At 47.2% G+C, this 20959-nt stretch overlaps 1 protein-coding gene across 3 annotated transcripts in view; it reads right to left on the bottom strand.

The window, feature by feature from the left end:
• The window catches only part of MTUS2 (microtubule associated scaffold protein 2), a 355312-nt gene that overhangs the window by 320821 nt on the left and 13532 nt on the right, over positions 1–20959 (bottom strand). For all 3 annotated transcript variants that reach the window (XM_084841649.1, XM_084841650.1, XM_084841651.1), the window contains one exon: positions 19993–20233. In XM_084841649.1, the coding sequence (XP_084697775.1) occupies positions 19993–20233 (241 nt within the window). The remainder of the gene's footprint in view (positions 1–19992; positions 20234–20959) is intronic.

Here is a 20959-nt window from a genome sequence, read left to right as displayed (position 1 = left end):
ATTTTGACCCCGCCCCCTTCAGCCTTTGGCCTTGCCCACCGTTGGAATGCAGCTTCTCCAAAAAGTAATTTAGCCCTTGAGCTGAGAGAGGTTCAACACCCCTGCTTGAGCATAATGCTACACACACTTTCAAAATCTGCTAGAAATATATGCTCTTGTTCTATAAGGGACTCTGAGTCCTTTTCAATGTTAGGACAGCTAGGCTGGTGAGGACTAGCCACTTTGTCTGTGGTGGCTCCCATTCTGTGGAATTCCCTCCCTAGTGTCCTCCACCAAGCCCCCTCTTTGATGAGCTTCTGACAGGCTTTAAAAACCTGGCTGTTCAGGTGGGCATTTGGGGTGGGTTAGGGTTTTTTAGAGCAGTGTTGTTTTCTTATGTTGATTATGTAAATTTGTTGTATTTCGTATTGTTATTAATATTGTATGCCACCTGGAGTGGCCGGATAGCTGGCCAGATGGGTGGCAAACAAACAAACAAACAAACAAATGTTTTACATTCTACATTAGCGAAATAGAAAAGTACGGATAAGCAAATAGGTTGCAGAGCTGTCAACATATGCCCTGCAAGGGCTTTGATCTAATTCACCAGGGCTCTGCTTATGTTACCTCAGCTTTCATTTTAAAAAATACGTTGTTTCTAATTGTCATTGTTCCAGAGACAAATGTGAATGTATAAGATAAACAAGGTATAAAAATTCCAGCATCAGTATAACTATATATCCTTAATATGAATCATGCTTATTATTAATCATGGGGCTGTGGGTGGTTAGGTTAATGCAGACATTGAACTGGTATGTGTCAGCTGTGAAAAAGGCAAATTCCATGTTAGCCATCATTAGGAAAAGGATAAAAAATAAAACAGCCAATATTTAATGCCCTGATACAACTCTATGGTGCAACCCCACTTGGAATACTGTGTACAGTTCTGATTGCCGCATCTCAACCAGGATATTGCAGAGGTGGGAAAGTTGCAGAGAAGGAAAACCAAGATAATCAGGAGAATAGAGCCAGCCACATGCTACACGGAAGTGTTACAGTGTTTGGAATTGTTTAGTTTAGAAAAAAGGTGAGTAAGAGAGCAATCCTATGGCCGCTAGACAGTGTCTAGCCAGCCATAGGATTTTTCAGTTTCTGGGAACTGAGCTCGGAGCCAGCTCAGAGCCCCTCCCAGGGGCAGGGAGGGGAGGGCATAAGTGTTGTTACGACACTTCCTATGTGCCGTACGGCCTCCCTGAGTCCCGCTCTGAGGTCCCCAGATAGATAGCCAAAATCAGCTGTTGTCTTGCATTGGATAGTCGGACGCCTCTGAGTTTGGAGGTGTCCGACTATCCCAGTAGAGCTGCGCCTTAAGTGGAGGACATGATAGAGGTGTATAAAATTATGCATGGGGCAGAGAAAATAGATAGGGATACTTTTTTCTCCCTCTCTCATAAAACTAAAACCCAATGGGGTCATGAAGCTCATTGGTTAGAAATTCAGGACAGATAAAAGGAAATACTTTTCCACACAGCACAGAGTTCAAGTATGGAATTCACAAGTTAGAGGTCTTTAAAAAGGATGACACAAATTCATGGAGAATAAGGATACCAATGGCTACTAGCCATGATATCCACATCCAGGATCAGAGGCAGCAAGCCTCCAAATACCAGTTGGCAGGGAATGGCAGTAGGAAAGGGCTATTGCCCTCTGTCCTCCTTGGGGGCTTCCCATGGGAATCTGGGTGGCCACTGTGGGAAACAGGATGCTAGGCTAGATGGACTTTTGCTACGATCCAACAGGGCTCTTCTGATGTTCTTAATCATGAAACATAAAAGGTCTTACAATAACTTTAACTGGTTTTGTAGGGTTTTCCATTTTTGTTTAAGCATAGCTAAGAAAAATTCATGTGGGTGGCTACTAATATTAGGGATGGATGGACTCACCTCCGTCAGCTCTTCCACCTGTCTGTCAAACCCCTGCCAGCAAACCCACCACCCCTGCTCACCGTGCCACATGAGCTGCCACATGGTCCATGGGCACCCAGTGAGCGCCCATTCCCTCAGCGAGCTGCCATTTTTTCACAAAATGGTGGCTCAGGTGTTTCTGTAAATGTAAGGTTGTGTAAATGACAGTTGTAAAGGGGCCATTTATGCAATATTACAGGCATAAACAGAACATTTAAACCTGTAACTTTGGGTAAATAGCCCCTTCATGTCTGCCATTAACGTGAGGTTACATTTATGGAAAAATCTGAGCCACCATTTATTTATTTTTTTGCAAAATGGCAGCTCACTGAGGGAACAGACAGCCACCTGGCACTCATAGACCACACAGCAGCTTGGCCAGCAGGTCCAGTAAGTGCAGTGGCTCAGCACGTAGGGTCCAGGAGGTTGAACGGGGGGGAAGTCTGCCAGACTCCACCTCCCTCTCAGACTCCTGCAACATCCCTAACTAATATACGTACATGAAGTTGAACCTGTGCTCCCCAGTTCTATAAATGGCTGCTCTGGGGGGGGGGGAGGCACATTGCAACCCTCCTCCTAGGACCTTTCCCCTCTAGCACCCCCTTCTCCCCTTAGCTATGGAGGGGAGAAGGTTGAGCAGTCAATCCTGATTCTTCTTTCCCTACCTTTGCTCGAGGCTGGCCATGTGTCCTCTTTGAAGGCCTGCCAGAGGGCTTCGCTTTATTTTGAAGATGTCCTTTATTGGAAGGGCTGTCTAGTTCAAGTCCGGTTTAAAGGTAAGGACCCCTAAGAAGGAAGATCTGGGCCATGAAGTTGCCCATTAACAGTTAGCACCTGGGCAGCAGACTGAACAAGGCCCACACTATGCTCTTTCGCTCTCAATCTTCCTAAATTTGCATGTATACATATACATTCTTAGACATTTTACCTTAAGACTGGCTGCATCCACAGTGGATCCATAACCTGCTTGTTGCTTTGTTGTTGTGCCGCTTTACACGAACCTATACATATACATTAGCACAGGAAAATTTTACGCAAATCTAGCCCCACCCCCTTTTTGGTGATTCATAAGTGGCCACCCTAGTTTGGTTTCTCTGTGCCCTACCAAGATATGGGGCTCCCACCTCCCCCTTAAAATATTGTGAGGCTTATAACAAATGTTGCCTGAGGCCTCCAGGCTAGGGTTGTACGAACTCACCTGAGTCCGCCCTGCGACCCGCTCTCCAGAACCCTGCCCACTGCCAGACCTGACTCACGCTGGGACACGAGCCGGCTGGTGGTTCGTAGGGGCCCAGCGAGCGCTGTCATTGCTGCCACCACAAGCAACTGTGTCCCTCTCTGCCGAGCACCGGCAGAGAGGGGCGCAGTTGCTCTCGGCAGCAGGATGGAAAGCAAGAGGGAAGAGCTGCTTCCCTCTTGCTTCCCATCCTGCCGTCTCCACTGCCGCCCAGAGCAACTGCGCTTCTCTCTGCTGAGCACCAGCAGAGAGGGGTGCAGTAGCTCTTGGTGGCAGCGGCACAGTAGGAGGAGAGGGAAGCGCTGCCATTGCCCAGAGCAACTGCGCCCCTCTCTGCAGATCACCATTGGCAGAGCACCAAGCCTTGCCACCCTGCAGTTACCACTCCAGCAAGGAGCAGAGGCCGCTGCGCTTGCCTGACTCGGCATGCGCTGAGTCGGGCAAAAGCAGGAAGTCACAGACTGGCATCTGGGGGGCTGAACTGGCGGGAACCCACCGAGCTCGAGCCCCCAAATGGACGCTCATGACATCCCTACTCCAGGCATCTCAAGGGACATCTGGGACTCTTCAGAGAGCACTGTTTCTACATTGCTTGGGCAAATGGCATTCCTTCTCCTTGATGCCAGAGCCTTAACTCTGCTGTCATCCCAGTTGCCAGAGTAATCCTGGTGTTGGCAGTAGCCAACCTCCTTGTGGTGCTATGGGACTAGCAATGATTAGGCCACTCATGGTATGCCATCTTTAGGGTTGTACGGATTGCCCACAGTCTGTTCCGGTGGGGAATCCGTGGGAGGGGAGGCGATCTGTTCCTCCCCCCCCCCAGAATCCTCTGGAGTGGCTCCACCCTGTGAGGATTCTGGGGGGGGGAACCAGCTTGGGGGCCGCTTACCTTCCCTCCTGCCAGCCAGAGTCATTCGCCTCCTCCCTGTCCCTGCCGATTGCCATGTCTTTTCTTAAAAAAAAAAAAAAGGCGATCGGCAGGACGTGCCCATAGACTTAGACGCAAATAGAGTCATGAATCTTGCGTCTAAGTCTATGTGTCCATAGGCTTATACACAAGATTCACGGCTCTATTTTGCGTCTAAGTCTATGGGCACATCCTGCCAGTCTCCTTTTTTTTTTTTAAGAAAAGACATGGCAATCGGCAGGGACAGGGAGGACGTGAACGGCTCTGGCTGGCAAGAAGCAGCCGAGTGCCATTTCGCCTCCAGTCCTCCTGGAGTGGAGGTAAGTGGTCCCGATCCGCTGCGGATTCATTTGAATCTGCAGTGGATTTCTCTGACATCCCTAGCCATCTTGGTCACCCCGTGTTTTGACAGGAATCCGAGACACTCCCAGAGTAACGATGATGAACGCTAACTGGAGCTCGCCTTAGAAAATCCAAGTGTGACACAGATAGGATTATGCATTACAGTTGGGCTGTTGAAGCTGATATGAAATAAAATGAATATGAAAGCAAATGTTGTCCCTACTAGGGATGTTAGAGAATTCCGCCACAGATCCTAGGGGGGCCGAATTCTAGTGAATTCGGCCCCCAGAATCCATGGTGAAAAGGAGCAACCCGCCCCACCACCCCGTGAAAGCCCCCCGGAACGGAGCCTACCTGGCTTCCCCTACGCCAGGCTCCAGCCACTCCAGCCGGGCTGCTGCGGATGCAAATGGCATCCTAAGTAGGGGACGCCATTTGCATCCCTATGGTAGCCTGTGATAGGCTACGTAAATATTTACGTAGCCTATCACGGCTAAAGCGGGGACGCAAATAGCATCCCCTACGCCATTTGCATTCCCATTTTCTCCGTGATAGGCTACATAAATATTTACATAGCCTATGACAGCTAAAGCGGGAATGCTCAGGACGCGATTTGCGTCCCCGCTTTAGCTGGAGGCCTCACTGCGGGTTGGCCTGGCCGGCGGCTCCGCAGCCTACCTGCAGAGCGGAGCTGGCCGGGCAGGATTCTGGGGGGGAGGAACGGATCGCCTCCCCCCCATCAAGGATTTCAGGGGAGGGACAGAGTGCCTCCCCCCACCGCAGATGTCCCTGGACGAAACCAGGTAAGTGTTTCGTACATCCCTAGTCCCTATAGGAAACTACAGTTCTTTACAGCAAATTAAGAATAGAATAGTAAAATGTAATAAAGATAATAATAATAATAATAATAATAATAATAATAATAATAATATAATTATACCACAAGATCTTTCTGCCTGGTATCTTTATTATTTAGAATTTCCTAACTACCTGTTCAGCAGTGGTATAATCTCCAATCTGAAGGTTTTCCAGAAAACAGTAGACAGGCTTTCAGTAGTAGTGGTTTACATACAGGATAACTTGTTTTAGGATTAGCACATAGCCTGATTTAAAGATTGCAACCTCTCACATGGCGTATACGAATAACTGCCTTTCCCCACAGTGGCAAATGGCTACCCCTATAGTAGGTATAACAGTTAAGTGTCCCATTCCCCATACATCTCCCCACTTACATGGAACATCTGCACACAAGTGCTACCACACCCAAAGATCCACAGTGGCAGCATGCAGAGGCTGCATTTGACTGAAGTGATGCACGTGGTAAAGAATTTGTCAATGGAGCACCGACATGGGGCAGAATTTTTCACAGGCTGTACACTGGCCCTGAGGCAGTGGGTGGCTTGCAGTGTACAACACGCTCTGGTTAAAGGAATCCTTATTTTAATTCCACCTGCTTCATTACAGTGCCTATGCACAAACATTATGGCTCATTTAGCAGTCGGTTTCAGATCCTCTAGAGCCATTTCTACATTATACAACATTTGGTGGCTTTCTTCAAAATTCATTAGAGTTACCTGAATAGCAGTGGAGTGTTACCAGGAGCTGTTCTTCAGTAAACTTTTGCACATTCATGGGACTCTATTTCCATCTTGGTTTTAGAAGTGCCACTGCCCTCTTTAGGTTTCAACTTTAAATATGTGACAATATTTTGTCCTGAGGGCTATAGTTTGGGTTTTTTAAGTTTAGCAGTCTTTCCATTTATTTTTTTTTACAAAGGGTATTAGAGATCCAGACAGCATTATTTTAATCTCCACCATTAATTTTAAGAGACCAGCAAAGATAAGTGGCAAGAAATGGCCAAACAATTATTCCTGGCTCCTGAATGCCTGAAGCCAGTTACAGAAGGAAACACTGTTGTCGTTATTCAAAGATCAGTCTCTTTGGCACTTTAGCTATACCCTGTCAGAGAATATGAAAACGTTTTCAAGTTGGCTGATATTAGTAGGGAAGTACGGACTGTGTAAAATATGTTCTGTATGTGTTTTGACTATTATCAGGTGCCTTTCATTCCATCACCCACCCATCGATGGAATCGGATTTTTAGAACACCCAAATTCACCCAAATTCTCATTTGCACAGAAATGCACACCCTTCCCCAAAATGTGCATTTTCGTGCTTTAGCCTATGGGGAAAAATGTGCATTTTTGGCTGGATTTTTGTGTATTTTTCCATGACAAAATTTGGGCAAAATTCCAGAAGGCTAGAAAAACAGCCCACAAGTCTGTGGAATCCACCTAACGGGGAGGAAGCCAGTCCGCTGCAGAATTTGTGGGTCAGATTCATAAAAATCCAAACTCATTTGGTTGCATTGTGGATTTCTCCGCCATTCCTAGATAGAAGACAGAAGTAACTCTGGAGTTATACAGACACATCTCCAAACAATCATGGAGGATGCATTCATCATGGCACAGCAAATACATCATCAGGCAGGCATATGATAAAGGGCTAAAGTAGACATTATGATGGCAGATCTATGGAAAAGACCACAGCCCAGTGATATAGCCCCTGCTTTGCATGCAGAAGGTCCCAGCTTCAATCCCTAGCATCTTCAGGTAGGGCTGGGAAAGATTCCTCTTAGAGCTATATGTAAATGGTCTCTCTCTCCACCCTAATTGTGGGCAAAGAAATGTGGGGGGATTTCAACAATTTTCCAGGGGGTAGGGGAAATGGGAGCCACCACAAAAAAAAAATTGGAGAAAATTCTGCAAAGTGGCCTTCTTCTCTGGGGTGGGGGTGGTGTGAGGAAAAGAAAAACCTTAGACATTTTCGTGTGAAAATGTATCCTAGGAAATTTCAGCTCAGCTCTACTCCTCTCTGAAACCCTGGACAGCTGCTGCCACTCAGTGTTAGAGATGGTGGAGAATTCTGCCACGGACTCCAGGGGGCCTGGATTCTTAGAATCCGCCCCCCCAGACTCCATGGCGAAATGGACCACCCCACCCCGCCACCCCGTGATGTCTGACCCAGCCAGATCCTACCTGGCACTGCTGGATCTGGGTCCGGCTGGGTCCATCCGCAGCTGGTCTTCGGACACGAATGGCGACCTGCCTAGCGGATGCCATTTGTGTCCCTTCCTCTTCCTGTGATAGGCTACGTAAATCTTTACGTAGCCTACCACGGGAAGGGGAAGGGACGCAAATGGCGTCTGCTAGGCCGGATGCCATTTGCGTCCGAAGACCGGCTGCGGCCGGAAGTCTGACTATGGCCGGCTCCAGCCAGCGGCTCCGTGGAGTTGCTGCAGAGCGAAGCTGGCCAGGGAAGATTCCGGGGGGGAGGAACGGATCACCTCCCCCCCACATAACCCCCAGCAGACTCCAGGTAAGGGGGTTTCGTACACCCCTACATAGGGATGTCAGAGAATTCCGCCACGGATCTCGGGGAGGCCGAATGCCAGCGCATTCGGCCCCCCAAAATCTGTGGTGGAACAGTCTGCCCCCCCGCCCCCCCGGGACGAGACTTACCTGGGGCGGATCTTCCTGACGGCGGCTCCGGCAGTGGTTCGGTGGTGGCAGCTGTGGTGGCCGGTCTTCCAACCGGCTGCCACCACCGCCATTTCCAGTTAAAAAAAAAGAAAAAGTGATAGGTTACATAAAGATTTACATAGCCTATCATGGCTAAGTTAAAAAAAACACACCATTATAGGCTATGTAAATGTTTATGTAGCCTATCACGACTGATTTAAAAACAAAACAAAACGTGCGTACGCAAATGCGTTCCTTATTTTGGCACGTCTTAGTCTACGTCAAGATTTACGTAGACTAAGACATGTCAAAATAAGGAACGCAAATGGCAGCGGCTGTGGTCACCGCCATTTGCATACGTGTGTTTTTGTTTTTGTTTTTAAGTCAGCCGTGATAGGCTACGTAAACATTTACATAGCCTATCACGGCTGACTGCAGGGATGCAAACGGCGGCGGCTACAGCCACCGCCATTTGTGTCCCTGCTAGCCAGCGGCCAGATGTCCGGCTGGTGGCGGAGCCGGCCGGCGGCTCCGCAGAATCCCTTCGGAGCACAGCCGGCTGGCCAGGATTCTGGAGGGGCAGGAATGGAGCGCCTCCCCCCCCGTCCAGGATTCCGGGGGAAGGGACGGAGCGCCTCCCCCCCCACCATCAACATAATCCGCGAAAGGTAAGTGCCTTTTGTACATCCCTAGCAGTGGACAACAAGGTAAAAGAATAAAACACCAGGTTAAAATAGTTAAAACATTAAAAAAAAAAACCCAAGGACAAATCCCAAGAAGGTGGAATTTAATAAACCGTGGCTAGTCACACAAGGAAGGCCTCTTGAAATAACAAGGTCTTCAGGAGGCACTGGAATGTCTGGCTGGATGTCTGGCTGCCAGCGGAGCTGGCCGGCAGCTCCACAGAATCCCCGCAGAGCAGAGCCAGCCGGGTAGGATTCCGGGGGGAGGGACGGAGCGCCTCCCCCCCACCGCGAAGCAGATCCGCAAAACAGTAAGTGACTTTCGTACATCCCTACACACAAGTTGTTTAGGGCTTTGTACATGAATACTAGAACCTTAAACCTGGCCCGGTAGCGAATAGGCAGCCAGTACCGCTCCCTCAGCAAAGGAGTTGCATGCTGAAAAGGGGCAGCTCCCGACAACAGCCGAGCTGCTGCATTGTGCACTAGCTCCAGCTTCCGGACCAGCCTGAAGGGCAGTCCCACATAGAGCACATTGCAGTAATCTGTAAAAGAGGATTTATGAACCATAGGAACTGTTGTCCATCAAGAGTTAGCATGTAAACAGCAGACTGGCCAGGCAGACACACTGGTCACCTGGTCACAGACATCCACACTTTGGTGAAATTTATTGTATTTCTACTTAAATTATAATTATAATTTCTAAATGTGCATCTACATATAAATTAGCATGTGCAAATTTTATGCAAATCACTGTCCTCTTTTGTCTTTTTTGGGGGGAACGCATTTCCTCTTCTGGGGCAATTCCTTTTGGCTACCCTAGGAACTGCACCTTTTTACCACTTCTGCTGTTCAAAAGAGACCCCCTTTCCCCCTCTTCTTACATGATTGGGGCTGATCAGTATTAAACACATGGTTCTGCAGCCATCACATCTATTCTGTCCCCTGAATAATTATTAGTTGGCCTGTATGACAGATAATGTCATGTGTAAAAACGCCCACTGAAAAATAAGCTTTGGTAAACAAGTTGGCCACGTTGTGCAGGCTTCCCAAGAAATTCCCGCAACACGCAGAAGCTGCAGGGGAACCAAGCAGCACTGTTTTCAAAATACTGTCAGGAAATATTGCATATAGACAAGTGAGTGTGGTGTCGAAACCCATGGTTTCAAGGCCAGGGAAACCAATGGACACAGACTGCTGAATATCCTGCATGTAACTTATGTATACTCCTGAGAACTACATCCCTCTAGTATTCGTCTCAGTCCCTTTACAATTATAAACATAAAGTTCCAAAATACAACTCAGTTCATTTACCATTATAAAGGTAGAGGGTTATCTCACAATCACAGTTGCCGTGGCCTCCCACAGTACCTATTTAGATGTTGACTGGTAACAAACATGTCATTAAGCATTTTCCCTATTCCTTACCATATGACTATATCATATACGTATATATTAAAGTTAGTCATCGAAAGAAGGCTACAACAGCTTGAAACTAATAGATCTTTTCATGTCCAGCTCTGATGGTCCTGTGTGTGCAGAGACACAGAGATAAAGCCTTCAGCTGCTTTGCACGGTAAATACCATCAGCTTTTCTGGAGAGCCACTGTCTTCCATGCTGTGCGAGAGTTAGGAGTTTTCAGTATGGTGAAGATAAAATCTTCATTACTGCATATTGCATTTGCCCCAGGTATTACAGCAAGGCAATTACATTTTGTTAAGAAATTGCTAGAAGGTCATGATACACTATAAAAGAAAACTAGATTTTTTCTGGGGCTTGAAGTTAAAGACAAAAAGAGACTAAAGGTGAAGACAATTAGCTAGTAACTACACGTCTTGTTGGAAGGTCCCTGCAGCAGGTAAATTCTTCATTTCTACTCACTTGATAGCAGTCATGGGAACACAAGCAGCTGCTTGTAGGCACAAGGGCAGCCAAGTATTCACAAACAGAATACTATGGGCTAGGGCTGTGCACGGATGCAGCCCCACTTCGCTTTGGGCTGATTCAGACCCCATCCACTTCAACTCAGATCTGAATCCAAAGCGAGATTCAGACACCCGAATCACTTGTTTTTGGCATTTTCCCACTGACCTGCATGGGAAAACACAAACAGCCATAACCTTTTCAGTTCTCATGATGCATACATTAAATCTGGGGAACTCTCCGTCTTGGCCACCTGCCAAATTTCAGGCAATTTGGCTTGGTAGTTGTTGTGCTAGGCACAAGTGAAATTTGATTTTTTCAAGGAAATCTCTCAAAGCAAAGAGCTATAACTTTTCACTGCTTGCACAGAAGTGCATGAAAGTAGGGGGAAAGCCCCCCCCCCCGCCCGGGCATCCCACCTGCCAAATCTCAGACAGTTTGGCCCACTAGTTTTTGTGCAAGATGCAGGTAAAATGTGCTGTTCTCAGAAACTCAAACCAAAGTTCATAAAGGGATAATCAAGTTAGATGTTGAAGTGGTGAGGAGGTCACTATCCCTAAACTCTGCTGTAGGTTTCCTTGAAGTGCAAATAGTACTACCTTCCTATTCACAGTCAATAACCTCAGAGTCTCTTTGGCTGAATTGCCTGGGGAAACACTGGCAGGTAGGCAGGAAGCAAACAAAGACAGCAACCCTGCCAGGTGGGCACATTGACTTGAACGAAGAGCAACGACAGTTGTCTGCTGGACTGACACAGGCAGGAAGCAACACAGCAACCCTGCCCGGAGGGCACAGCAGCACCTTGCCTACCTCTGCCCCTGCCAAGACCCCAAAGATGCCTCATATTGGGCTTGCTTGCTTTGCAACACACAGTGTAGTATTATATTATTTAAATAATACCTGGACTATATGTACTCCTTGGACACACTGTTTGCTTGTCCATGCAGCAAAAGCACACACACACATGAGCAAAAGAAAAGCAAACACTAAACTACAAGTGGTGCGGGGGGTGGGGGACTAACTATAATCCTAACAGAAGAGAAAGGGGTGTTTATTTTTAATTTTTAATTTTATTTTAATTTTTTTAGGGAATAGAGATCAGAAACGGGAAGGGAAGGAATATAGAATTGAGAAGGGGAAGTGGAGGGGAGCCAAGAACAAGGGAAGGAAAGTTCTCCCTCCCTCCCTCCCTCCCTCCCTCCCTCCCTCTCTCTCTCTCTCTCTCTCTATATATATATATATATACAGAATCAAAGTAAGGGAAAACTAATGGTTGAGAGAGGATTGAAAAGGAATGTGTGTGGGTGGGGAGAGATAAGTAACTACAGTGAAATTTTCTGGATTTTTAAATGAATAAACAACAAGAATAATAGGTAAACCTATTACAGAAGGGTGGGGCAGGGAGACACTAACATAGCTGTCAAAGTACACGCTTTCTTCTCGGCTTCATTCTGCCAAAGAAGAGTGGGAAGAGTTAAGGTTTCCTCTTAGGGATGTGTGAACTCACCCTCGTCCGGATTCTCCGGATGCCTGCCCAGCTGCTGCCCCCACTCGCCAGTCCCTGGACCGTGCTCGAGCCCCTCCCACACTAAGTGAGCAGCCCACATTCATCCCAGTGGCCTCATCAAGCTCCATGGTTCCCATTTTAAAAAAACATATAATGGCGATCACAAACATGCACTTTGTTCATACACGCGAAAATGTGCATTTTGCAAATGTGCATATTCGTGTGTGCAAAATGCGCATTCTTTACAAATACATGCATTTTCACACATACACAAATATGCACATTCACCAAATGCGCACTTTCACATATGTGAAAGTATGTATCATACGTGTACAAATATGTGCATTTTTGCGATCACCATTTTATTTTCAAAAAACAGTGGCTGCGGAGCTCAATGAGTAGGGATGTCAGAGAATTCCACAACGGATCTCGGTGAGGCCAAATGCCAGTCCATTTGGCCCCCCGAAATCCATCACGGAACGAAGCCCCCACCCCCCAACCCACGAAAGGCGCGCGAAACGGAGCACTTACCTACTCCCGTCCACGCTGCTTTGCGAATGGTGGCCGTCCTGCAGCTGCCATTCGCTTCCTCCTCTTCATAGCTGTGATAGGCTATGTAAATACTTACGTAGCCTATCACGGCTAATGCAGGGACGCCATTTGCGTCCCTGTGGAGGCTGTGATAGGCTACGTAAGTATTTACGTAGCCTATCACAGCGGGGGGGGGGGGAACCCAGCGTACGCAAATGGTTGCGGCTACCACCATTTGCGTACGCTGGGGTTTTCCCCACTGCCATGATAGGCTACGTAAATATTTACATAGCCTATCATGGCTCAATACAGGGACGCAAATGGCGGCTATGACAGCCGCCATTTGCATCCCTGCAGGGCTGCCCAGCAGCCAGATGTCTGGCTGCGGGCAGCCAGAGCCAGCTGGCGGCTCTGAGGCTTGGCCGCAGAGCGGAGCCAGCCACGCAGGATTCCAGGGGGAGGGACGGAGCACCTCGCCCCCTGTCAAGGATTCTGGGGGGAGGGACGGAGCGCCTCCCCCCCCCCGTCGAGGATTCCGGGGGGAGGGATGGAGCGCCTCCCCCCCCGTCAAGGATTCCGAGGGGAGGGACGGAGCGCCTCCCCCCCACCACAGATTGCCCAGTGTGGAGCCAGGTAGGTGTTTCGTACATCCCTATCAATGAGGCCGCCAGGGTGAGTGCAGGCCATTCGCCGAGTGTGAGCAGAGGGCAAGCAGGGGCAGGGCTCAGTGAGCAGGGCTCAGGGGTGCAGGCAGGGGCAGTTTCACTGGATTTCTGGACTGAATCGGGGGCCCGCACTATCCCTACTTCCTCTGCCATGCCTGGCAGAGACTGGCGCCGTTGCTCCCAGTGGCTGCAGTAGAGGCAGAACAGGACTGAAGCAGAGAGAGAAATGCCATGTTGGCTTCCCTGTTGGCTCCCGTCCCATCCTGCTGCTGCCTCCGCTGCCACCACCACCATCAATGCACACAATGGCAGCTTGTCAGGGCAGCAGGAGGCTGCTCGATTATCAGGCGGTTTGTGCACCCCAGTGGATCATCTTGCACACACACCCGGGTGTGTGCACCCCACTTTGGAGACTACTGCTCTAGCCAAATAACGTTCAGATAGTCCTCTCATCTCCAGTAACACCACCTCTCTCACAATGAGCAAACGGAGGCTGGCTCACAGCAAAGCTCCCTCCCTCCTCCTCCTCTCCCCTTCCCCCTCCCTCCTCCTCCCCATCTGCATGATCTTTTAGAAGTTGATACATTTTGGAGATAGCGTGTCTGGTCTGCTCAGAAGGCATAAGAAGAACTCCGAATATATGAGGCGGATGAGGCACCTCATAGGTGACCTGCTTCAGTTTGGGGTGCCTCAGTGCTGTTCTGATCTGCTTTCTTGCAAGACAAGGCACCTCTGAATCAGCCCGCTTCACCTCGTTATTCGGGCTTTGGACCGAAGTGGTGCACAGCCCTACTATGGGCATCATTTGCTTCCGTTGATATATGGTGGTTTTCCTCAGCTCATCTGAGATGTTTCCAGTCAGGAAAAACCAAGCCACAGAGTGGGCTTTACACAGCTGTTCTTCTTTTGACCTTCATAAATTGCACTATAAGGGATATATCTTGGCACCAACATGAGTTGAGATGTCCAGGTGCTCTCTGTTACAGATGAGAATCCTCTATTTGAAGGGCTGCCTTCTATTTTGATGCCATTCTTGATCTGAAGGGCTCTCCAGTCCATGTCTGGTTTAAAGATGAAGAACCACCAGAAAGAAGAGCTGGACCTTGAAATTTCCCATCAACAACACCTGGACAGCAGACTGGACAGCACAGGTCCCCTGGTCACAGTCTTCCCCACTATGGTATTTCTATTTAAATTATAATAATCATTTCTAAATTTGCATTGATTCTTATAAATTAGCACATGTAAATTGTATGCAAACTGGGGTCTTCTTTTGTCCTCTTTTTTGGTGATTCATAATGGGCCACCCTACACAAGTTCCAGACGCATTCTCCACTGTATCTAAATAGTCATCCATGTAGTGGAATAGTTCCTGCACCAACATTTTCAGATGAGGGTGACGATGGAGGAGGAGTATTATGGTGAAGGCCATGGGTGTATGAGCAGCTTCAGTCCCTATCCTCCACTTATAGGATGTCAGGTTAGCATGGAACTCTGAGACCTGATTCTAATACTATTGGCAGGCCCAACATTAGCGGTTGGCACCTCTGAGCGTTTGCCGAAGGCCTAAGCCCCTTGGAGGTCCACCACCCCATAAACTTTAAATTCCCCCACAGTTGGGGTCCTGGGGTCCTCACTGAGCATCGCTCTGGATTGATACTCCTCCAGGAACCCTGAGACATTGTGGGGGGATTAAAATGGTGGGCTTTTTTGGCTGCTGCTGGTGCCCTCATGCCTCAAGGGGGAAAGGGAGGTAATTGGAGGCATTGCTGGCCTGGTCCTCTCTACGCAGGGGAAGGGATTTGCAAAGTCCCGCTGCTCACAGGGGGTCCCACCACCTCTGCTGCTGCTGCCATCTAAAAGAAGGAGGCTCTGCTGCCCACTGGGAGGGCTTCATTGCCAATGAGGGGTCTACCTGGAGAGGCTGCCAGGGTTTCCTCCAGCAAGGTCCCACCTCAGAAGCCTCTTTGGTTCAAAGGGCTCCTGGTTCAGGCTTGGGGCCTGGCTTCAGCTCCTCTGGAGCTTACACTGCGATTAGTTTCTGATCAATCTGGCCTGTGTGTGTGTGTGTGTCCAAGTCCTGGTTGCTACTCATGGTCAGAGTCACGACCTGTGTCAGGGGTGAGGAACCTCTTTCAGCCCAAGGGCCAAAATCCATGTTTCAGAAGCCCTTGTGGGGCTGCATAGCAGTGGTGGGCAGAGCCTACAATGAGGGGATGGGGCCAAAATAAACAAATACCAGCCTATCTTACTGCCAGTAACGAAGCCTTAGGAGAGGAAATTCAACCTTTCAGAATGGGGAAAAAACTACACAAATGCTGGGAAACCACCAAATGATTGGTGGTTGAGAAAAAGGTGGTGGGGCCAAGGGGAGGGGGCATGGCCTTCTGGGTAACCCCAAAGGGCTGGATTGGGACCCCAGAAGGGCCAGATTTACACACACACACACACACACCTAAGGTTCCCCACCCCTGACCTACAGCCTCTGCCCCCCACAAAAACTATCCACTGTGTACAAGCTGGCTATACTGTAGTCAACCATACCCATTGATTCTCTTTCCCTCTCCCTTCTTCCCTTCCTCTTGCTCACACCAGTAAAACATCTTTCCTTTCACGCTCCTGCAAGGTAATGAGTGAAAAAGTTACTGTTTAGTGCTTGCATTTCATCATCTTTCATCTTTGTAGGACAATTTTCTAAGCTGTGCTTGATTCTGTTGCTCTGATATCACATAAAAGCACCAAGGCAGATGAAAAGAGATAAGATGCAACCCTACTGTGTGTTAAATTATGGGGAAATATGTTGGTCGAGATAAAGAATGTCAACTTCCTGAAAGAATAATGGCTGATCTTTTTATGACTCATCAAACTATCATGAATAGATGGGGAAAACAATCAGAGTGAATTGTTTCAGAGAGCTTCGGCTATTGGGCGGTATACAAATGAAATAAATAAATGAAATAAATGAGTTCACTTATTTAGAAAGACTGATGTCGCTTAATGGTGTAGCAGTGTGGTGTAGTGGTTAGAGTGTCAGATTAGGACTGGGGAAATCCAGGTTCAAATCTACAGTCATCTATGAAGGGAGGAGCCATAGCTCAGTGGTAGAACTCATGCAGAAGATCCAGGTTCAATCCCTGACATCTCCAGCTAGGGCTGGAAAAACTCCTGCCTGAGCCCCAGGACAGCCCCTGCTGCCAGTCAGTATTGACAATACTGGCCTAGATGGGCCCATGGTCTGAACTCAGTATAAAGCATCTTCCAATGTTCCAATGCTCACTGGGTGACTTTGGGCCAACCATTATCTCTCAGCCTAATGCACCTCACAGGGTTATTATGAGAATAAAATAGGGGAAAGTGAACCAGGTATGCCAACTTAACCTCCTGGAGGAAAGGTGAGATATAAATGTGATAAATACATAAATAATTATCATTTGATTCTTGTAATAGAAGGATCACTTTTAGCAGAAAAATCCCACACACGTTTACTCAGAAGTCCCACCCTGTCCAATGGAGCCTACTCCCAGGTACCTTTGCACTGGATTGCAGCCTAAATCAGTCATTCTCCCTTCTCCTCCTTCAGACTACAAGCTCATTCATGGAAATATAAACAATGAAAAGGCATTTGTTAAATGTATACAAAGCTATTTATACATTTAGTCAGAGTAAAGCAAATGCGTAAGATTGACAACCTTATCAAATGAAGTGATCTGTTTCCCCGAAGAGTATAAACAGCTTGTTCTGCTACAGTAATGCAATAAAGCGGAACAAGACTAGGTGTTCCCAGCTGTATACCTAAGACATTTTCTTCTAAGCTTTTTATAATCTTGCCAAGAGATGTATATGTTGAACAGGGAGGGCTGAGATGCAACCCCATGGAGCCCTAAAGGGAAAGCCAGTGAGCGGTGAGCTACAAGTTACATCTATCAAAAACCATATCCCCAACGAGTTCTCCCACTCCCTGCTCGCAATGTCTAGAAACTTTCAAAACATGATCCAGAATAATCAGAATGTTTCTTCACACCTCTAGGGATGTAAGAAACGACTTACCTGTTTCATTTCGTGACATCCACGGTGGGGGGGAGGCGCTCCGGCCCTCCCCCCGAAATCCTCACCGGCCGGCTCCACTCCGCGGCGACTACACGGAGCCTCCAGCCAGGGCCGCCCGCAGCGACATCCGGCCACTGCTGGGCTGTGCAGGGACGCAAATAGCGGCCACTGTAGCCGCCATTTGCATCCCTTTTTTTCACCACGATAGGGTACGTAAATATTTACGTCGCCTATCACGGCGAAAAAAAGGGAACGCAAATGGCAGTGGCTATGGCGGCCACCATTTGCGTTCCCTTTTTTTTCCCGTGATAGGCTACGTAAATATTTACGTAGCCTATCACGGCCTCCGCAGGGACACAAATGGTGTCCCTGCATTAGCCGTGATAGGCTATGTAAGTATTTACGTAGCCGATCACAGTAAAAATCATGAAGCGAATGGCGGCCGCCATTCACAAAGCAGCGCGAATGGCACCGGGTAGGTGCCCCGTTTCACGCGCCTTTTGCAGGGGGGGGGGCTTCATTCTGCCACTGGTTTCGGGGGGCCAAATGCACTGGCATTCAGCCTCACTGAGATCCATGGCGGAATTCTCCGCCATCCCTACACACCTAACAGTGATGCTTCTGATAAATCACATGGTGAATGCTCCAGACATTACAGCAGGGAGGGGAAAAGTTCACCAGTGTGGAGGCATTGCTGATGTAAAGATGTCCAATCATGTACAGGATTGCACTGGAAATTAGGGACTGCACATCAGAGGTATCAGAAAAAAATATAATATCCCATTTTTAATATATGTGTCAAGAGTAACCGATCAAAAGCAAAGTGCATGAACCTTCAGAGAAATCAGCAGAAAAGACAATAATAAAGGAAAAGTATGGTATATCTTAAAAAATAAATGACTTTCACTTCAGTGGTCACAAGGGAAAATAGAAGTGAAACACCAGAAAGGAAATAATATGTCTCTTCCAAAAATGTTGGAAAAACTGAAGGTATTAGTAATCACTCCAGTAAAAGTCTTGTGTAGCTTAACATCAATGAAATGCAGAGCTCCAAAGGCTGGTGAGATTAACCCACAATATCTTGAAACAACTAGAGAAAAACATGTCTATAATACTACGATAATTATTTATAATACAGCGCATTTCTCCTATATCAAACACATTAGTGGAAGTTGATTTTGCTGCTGTGGGCAGAGTTAGGGGTGTTATTCTAGAACTGCATTGTGCCTTCAAGTGGGAGGTGGGATTTGCTTAATGGAAGTGGGGCGGGGGAGAGAAGGTGACTTTTGTGGAAACCTCAGCAACAAAGAGGCCTGCATCATTATACCACAAAAAAGAAGAGGAACGTTCCAAAGATGCAAACAATGGCCACTGATTTTTAAATGTACTATTTTTAATATCATTAAGGCCTACAGGCCATTTTACAGGGAATTCTAGAATGACCGCTAAGAATTATGTAGCCTTATGATGTCATCATGTTCACTACATAATCCCTGATCGGCTGGGATCACAAAGTAAAGAAGCTTCTATCCCAGGGGAAAATGGAGCTGATTGCAGGTATTATTGCCCTTCAGGGCTGATCGAAGACACTTTGCTGCCTGACACAGAGCAGCCAATGGTGTCCCCACCCTCCCAAGTCAAGGTGAATAGAACCCAAAGTTAACTGAGTTAAAATGCCATAAGTATCTCTCTCCCTCCATGGCAACAGAAATACAATAACAACAAGGTAAATAACTAAAATTTGCTGCCCATTTATGACACCCAAAATTTGCTGCCTGAGGCGACTGCCTCACTCTGCCTCATGGTTGGGCCAACCCTGTTACCCTTAACATATGCAAAAGGGAAGGAGCATTCTCAGAGGTAGGGATTTGTTGAGTAATATTCTGGGGACCCTAAAAGCGCTTATTTTTGCCCCTAAACCCAAAATGGGTAAACATTTTGCACAGTCCTAATGCCTGCATTTATAAAAATCCTTTGCAGAGGATTGCATACTGATGGCATTAGTTGATGAGTGAGAGCAATTCACGTTTGATTTTGTTGCGTATTCAGGTAAACATGGCCCACTGGATCTCTTCGTCTTACAAATATTGTTCATTTTGACGTATATTTAAACATGTTAATTTAATTTTTAAAAACCCTCTGTATTCCTCATGGATTCTGAATGCCAGGATTGTGTGTGGGGTAATCATTACCCTCTAAAGTAATGATTTGGCTGTATGGATGTACTCCCCACTGATAATGGATCATTTAATTAATAGACAAGATAGGAGTTTTCCACTAACCAAATGAATAAATCACTACATCACTTTTATTAGACAGGTAGTGCCATTGTATGCATGTTTACTCAGTAGTAAGACCCACTGTGTTCAATGGGACTTACTCCCTGGTAAGTGGGTAATGCAGCCTTCCCCAATCTGTTGCCTTCCACAAGCATTGGACTATGAATCCCACCATCCCCAGGTGGCATGGCCCATAGCCATGCAAGCTGGATGATGATGGGAGCTGTAGTTCAGCACACATGGATGACACCAGGTCAGGGAAGGCTGGGATATAGGATTACAGCCCTAATTGCTGTGATGAGACTGTTGTGATAAAAGACCAAAGTTTGGTTCATTTTGAGGTCCCCTTTTTTTGGGGAAAAAAAATTACCTACCATAATTAAAGAAAGCCAGTGACATTCATTACCTGAAGCATCTGGATGGAAAAGTGCAGGAGAACTGGTGATTGGCCCTTGCGGATGGATGCAGCTTGTTGAAGACCTCTGACTTGCAATCAAAATCCTGCTTTTCGCAGATGGTAACCTGGAAACTGCACCCAGTCCTAACTGGGGCTTCAGTATCATTGCAGAGCGATAAAAGCTTGGAGGCACCTCGTAGTGAGTATATGTTGGAGGGCAAAATTCTTCTTTCACAGGCCTTTCCCCAACCTATGAAAATATAAATGCAAGAATGTTACTTCAAAAGAGGTATTCTGAGATACAAACTATATGTGCATGTACATTGTTTTAATACAGTGCTATGCAAAAAAAAAACACCCTTCCATATTTTTTTTCAACCCTTCTCATTCAATTTGATTAAAAGAAATTGCTTTCAGAAATAAATTCAAATTAGAAGAATGTTTCAGAGAAATTCTCAAAGATGGGGTTGGGGGTTCTTGTGCTTATCCTAGCTATGAGGTAGCTGACAAGAGTATCTGTGTGTGTCCTGTCTTTCATTGTAAAATTGTCTCTCGTGGTCTGCAGCCTCCCCAGCTTCCCACAAATCAATTGAAGCATAGGGGAAGATGTCATAAGGTAACTCTGCCCTCATGTGATTTTTTCAGATCCAGAAGTGTGGGAAACCAAGGAGGCAGCATAGTGATGGAGAGAGGTGTAATAAAGAGTTGGGAAACCCTCAGTCATCTTGCAGTGACAAGGTAGCTCAAAAGTACCACCAAATGAAATTCAAAAGAAATTCTACAACACCCTAAGAATGAGGCAGAAAAATGGATGCCTCTTTCATGGGGAAAGAAAAGTTTTGGGAAATGGAAGGATGGATTTTGGCACAGCACTAGCTCCACCTCTTCTCTGGAGCTGGGAACAATACTGCCCCCCACCCTGCTACAGGGCTTTCAGCAAAGGAATGGTATTATATGCATCTGCATTAGAGATGTT

The sequence above is a fragment of the Heloderma suspectum genome, chromosome 3 (assembly GCF_057233095.1).
Source record: "Heloderma suspectum isolate Gila_16-S chromosome 3, 16-S_ref, whole genome shotgun sequence".
NCBI classification, from domain to species: domain Eukaryota; kingdom Metazoa; phylum Chordata; class Lepidosauria; order Squamata; family Helodermatidae; genus Heloderma; species Heloderma suspectum.
Note: the sequence above shows the minus strand (reverse complement) of the source record. Positions and strands in the feature narration are given on the sequence as shown.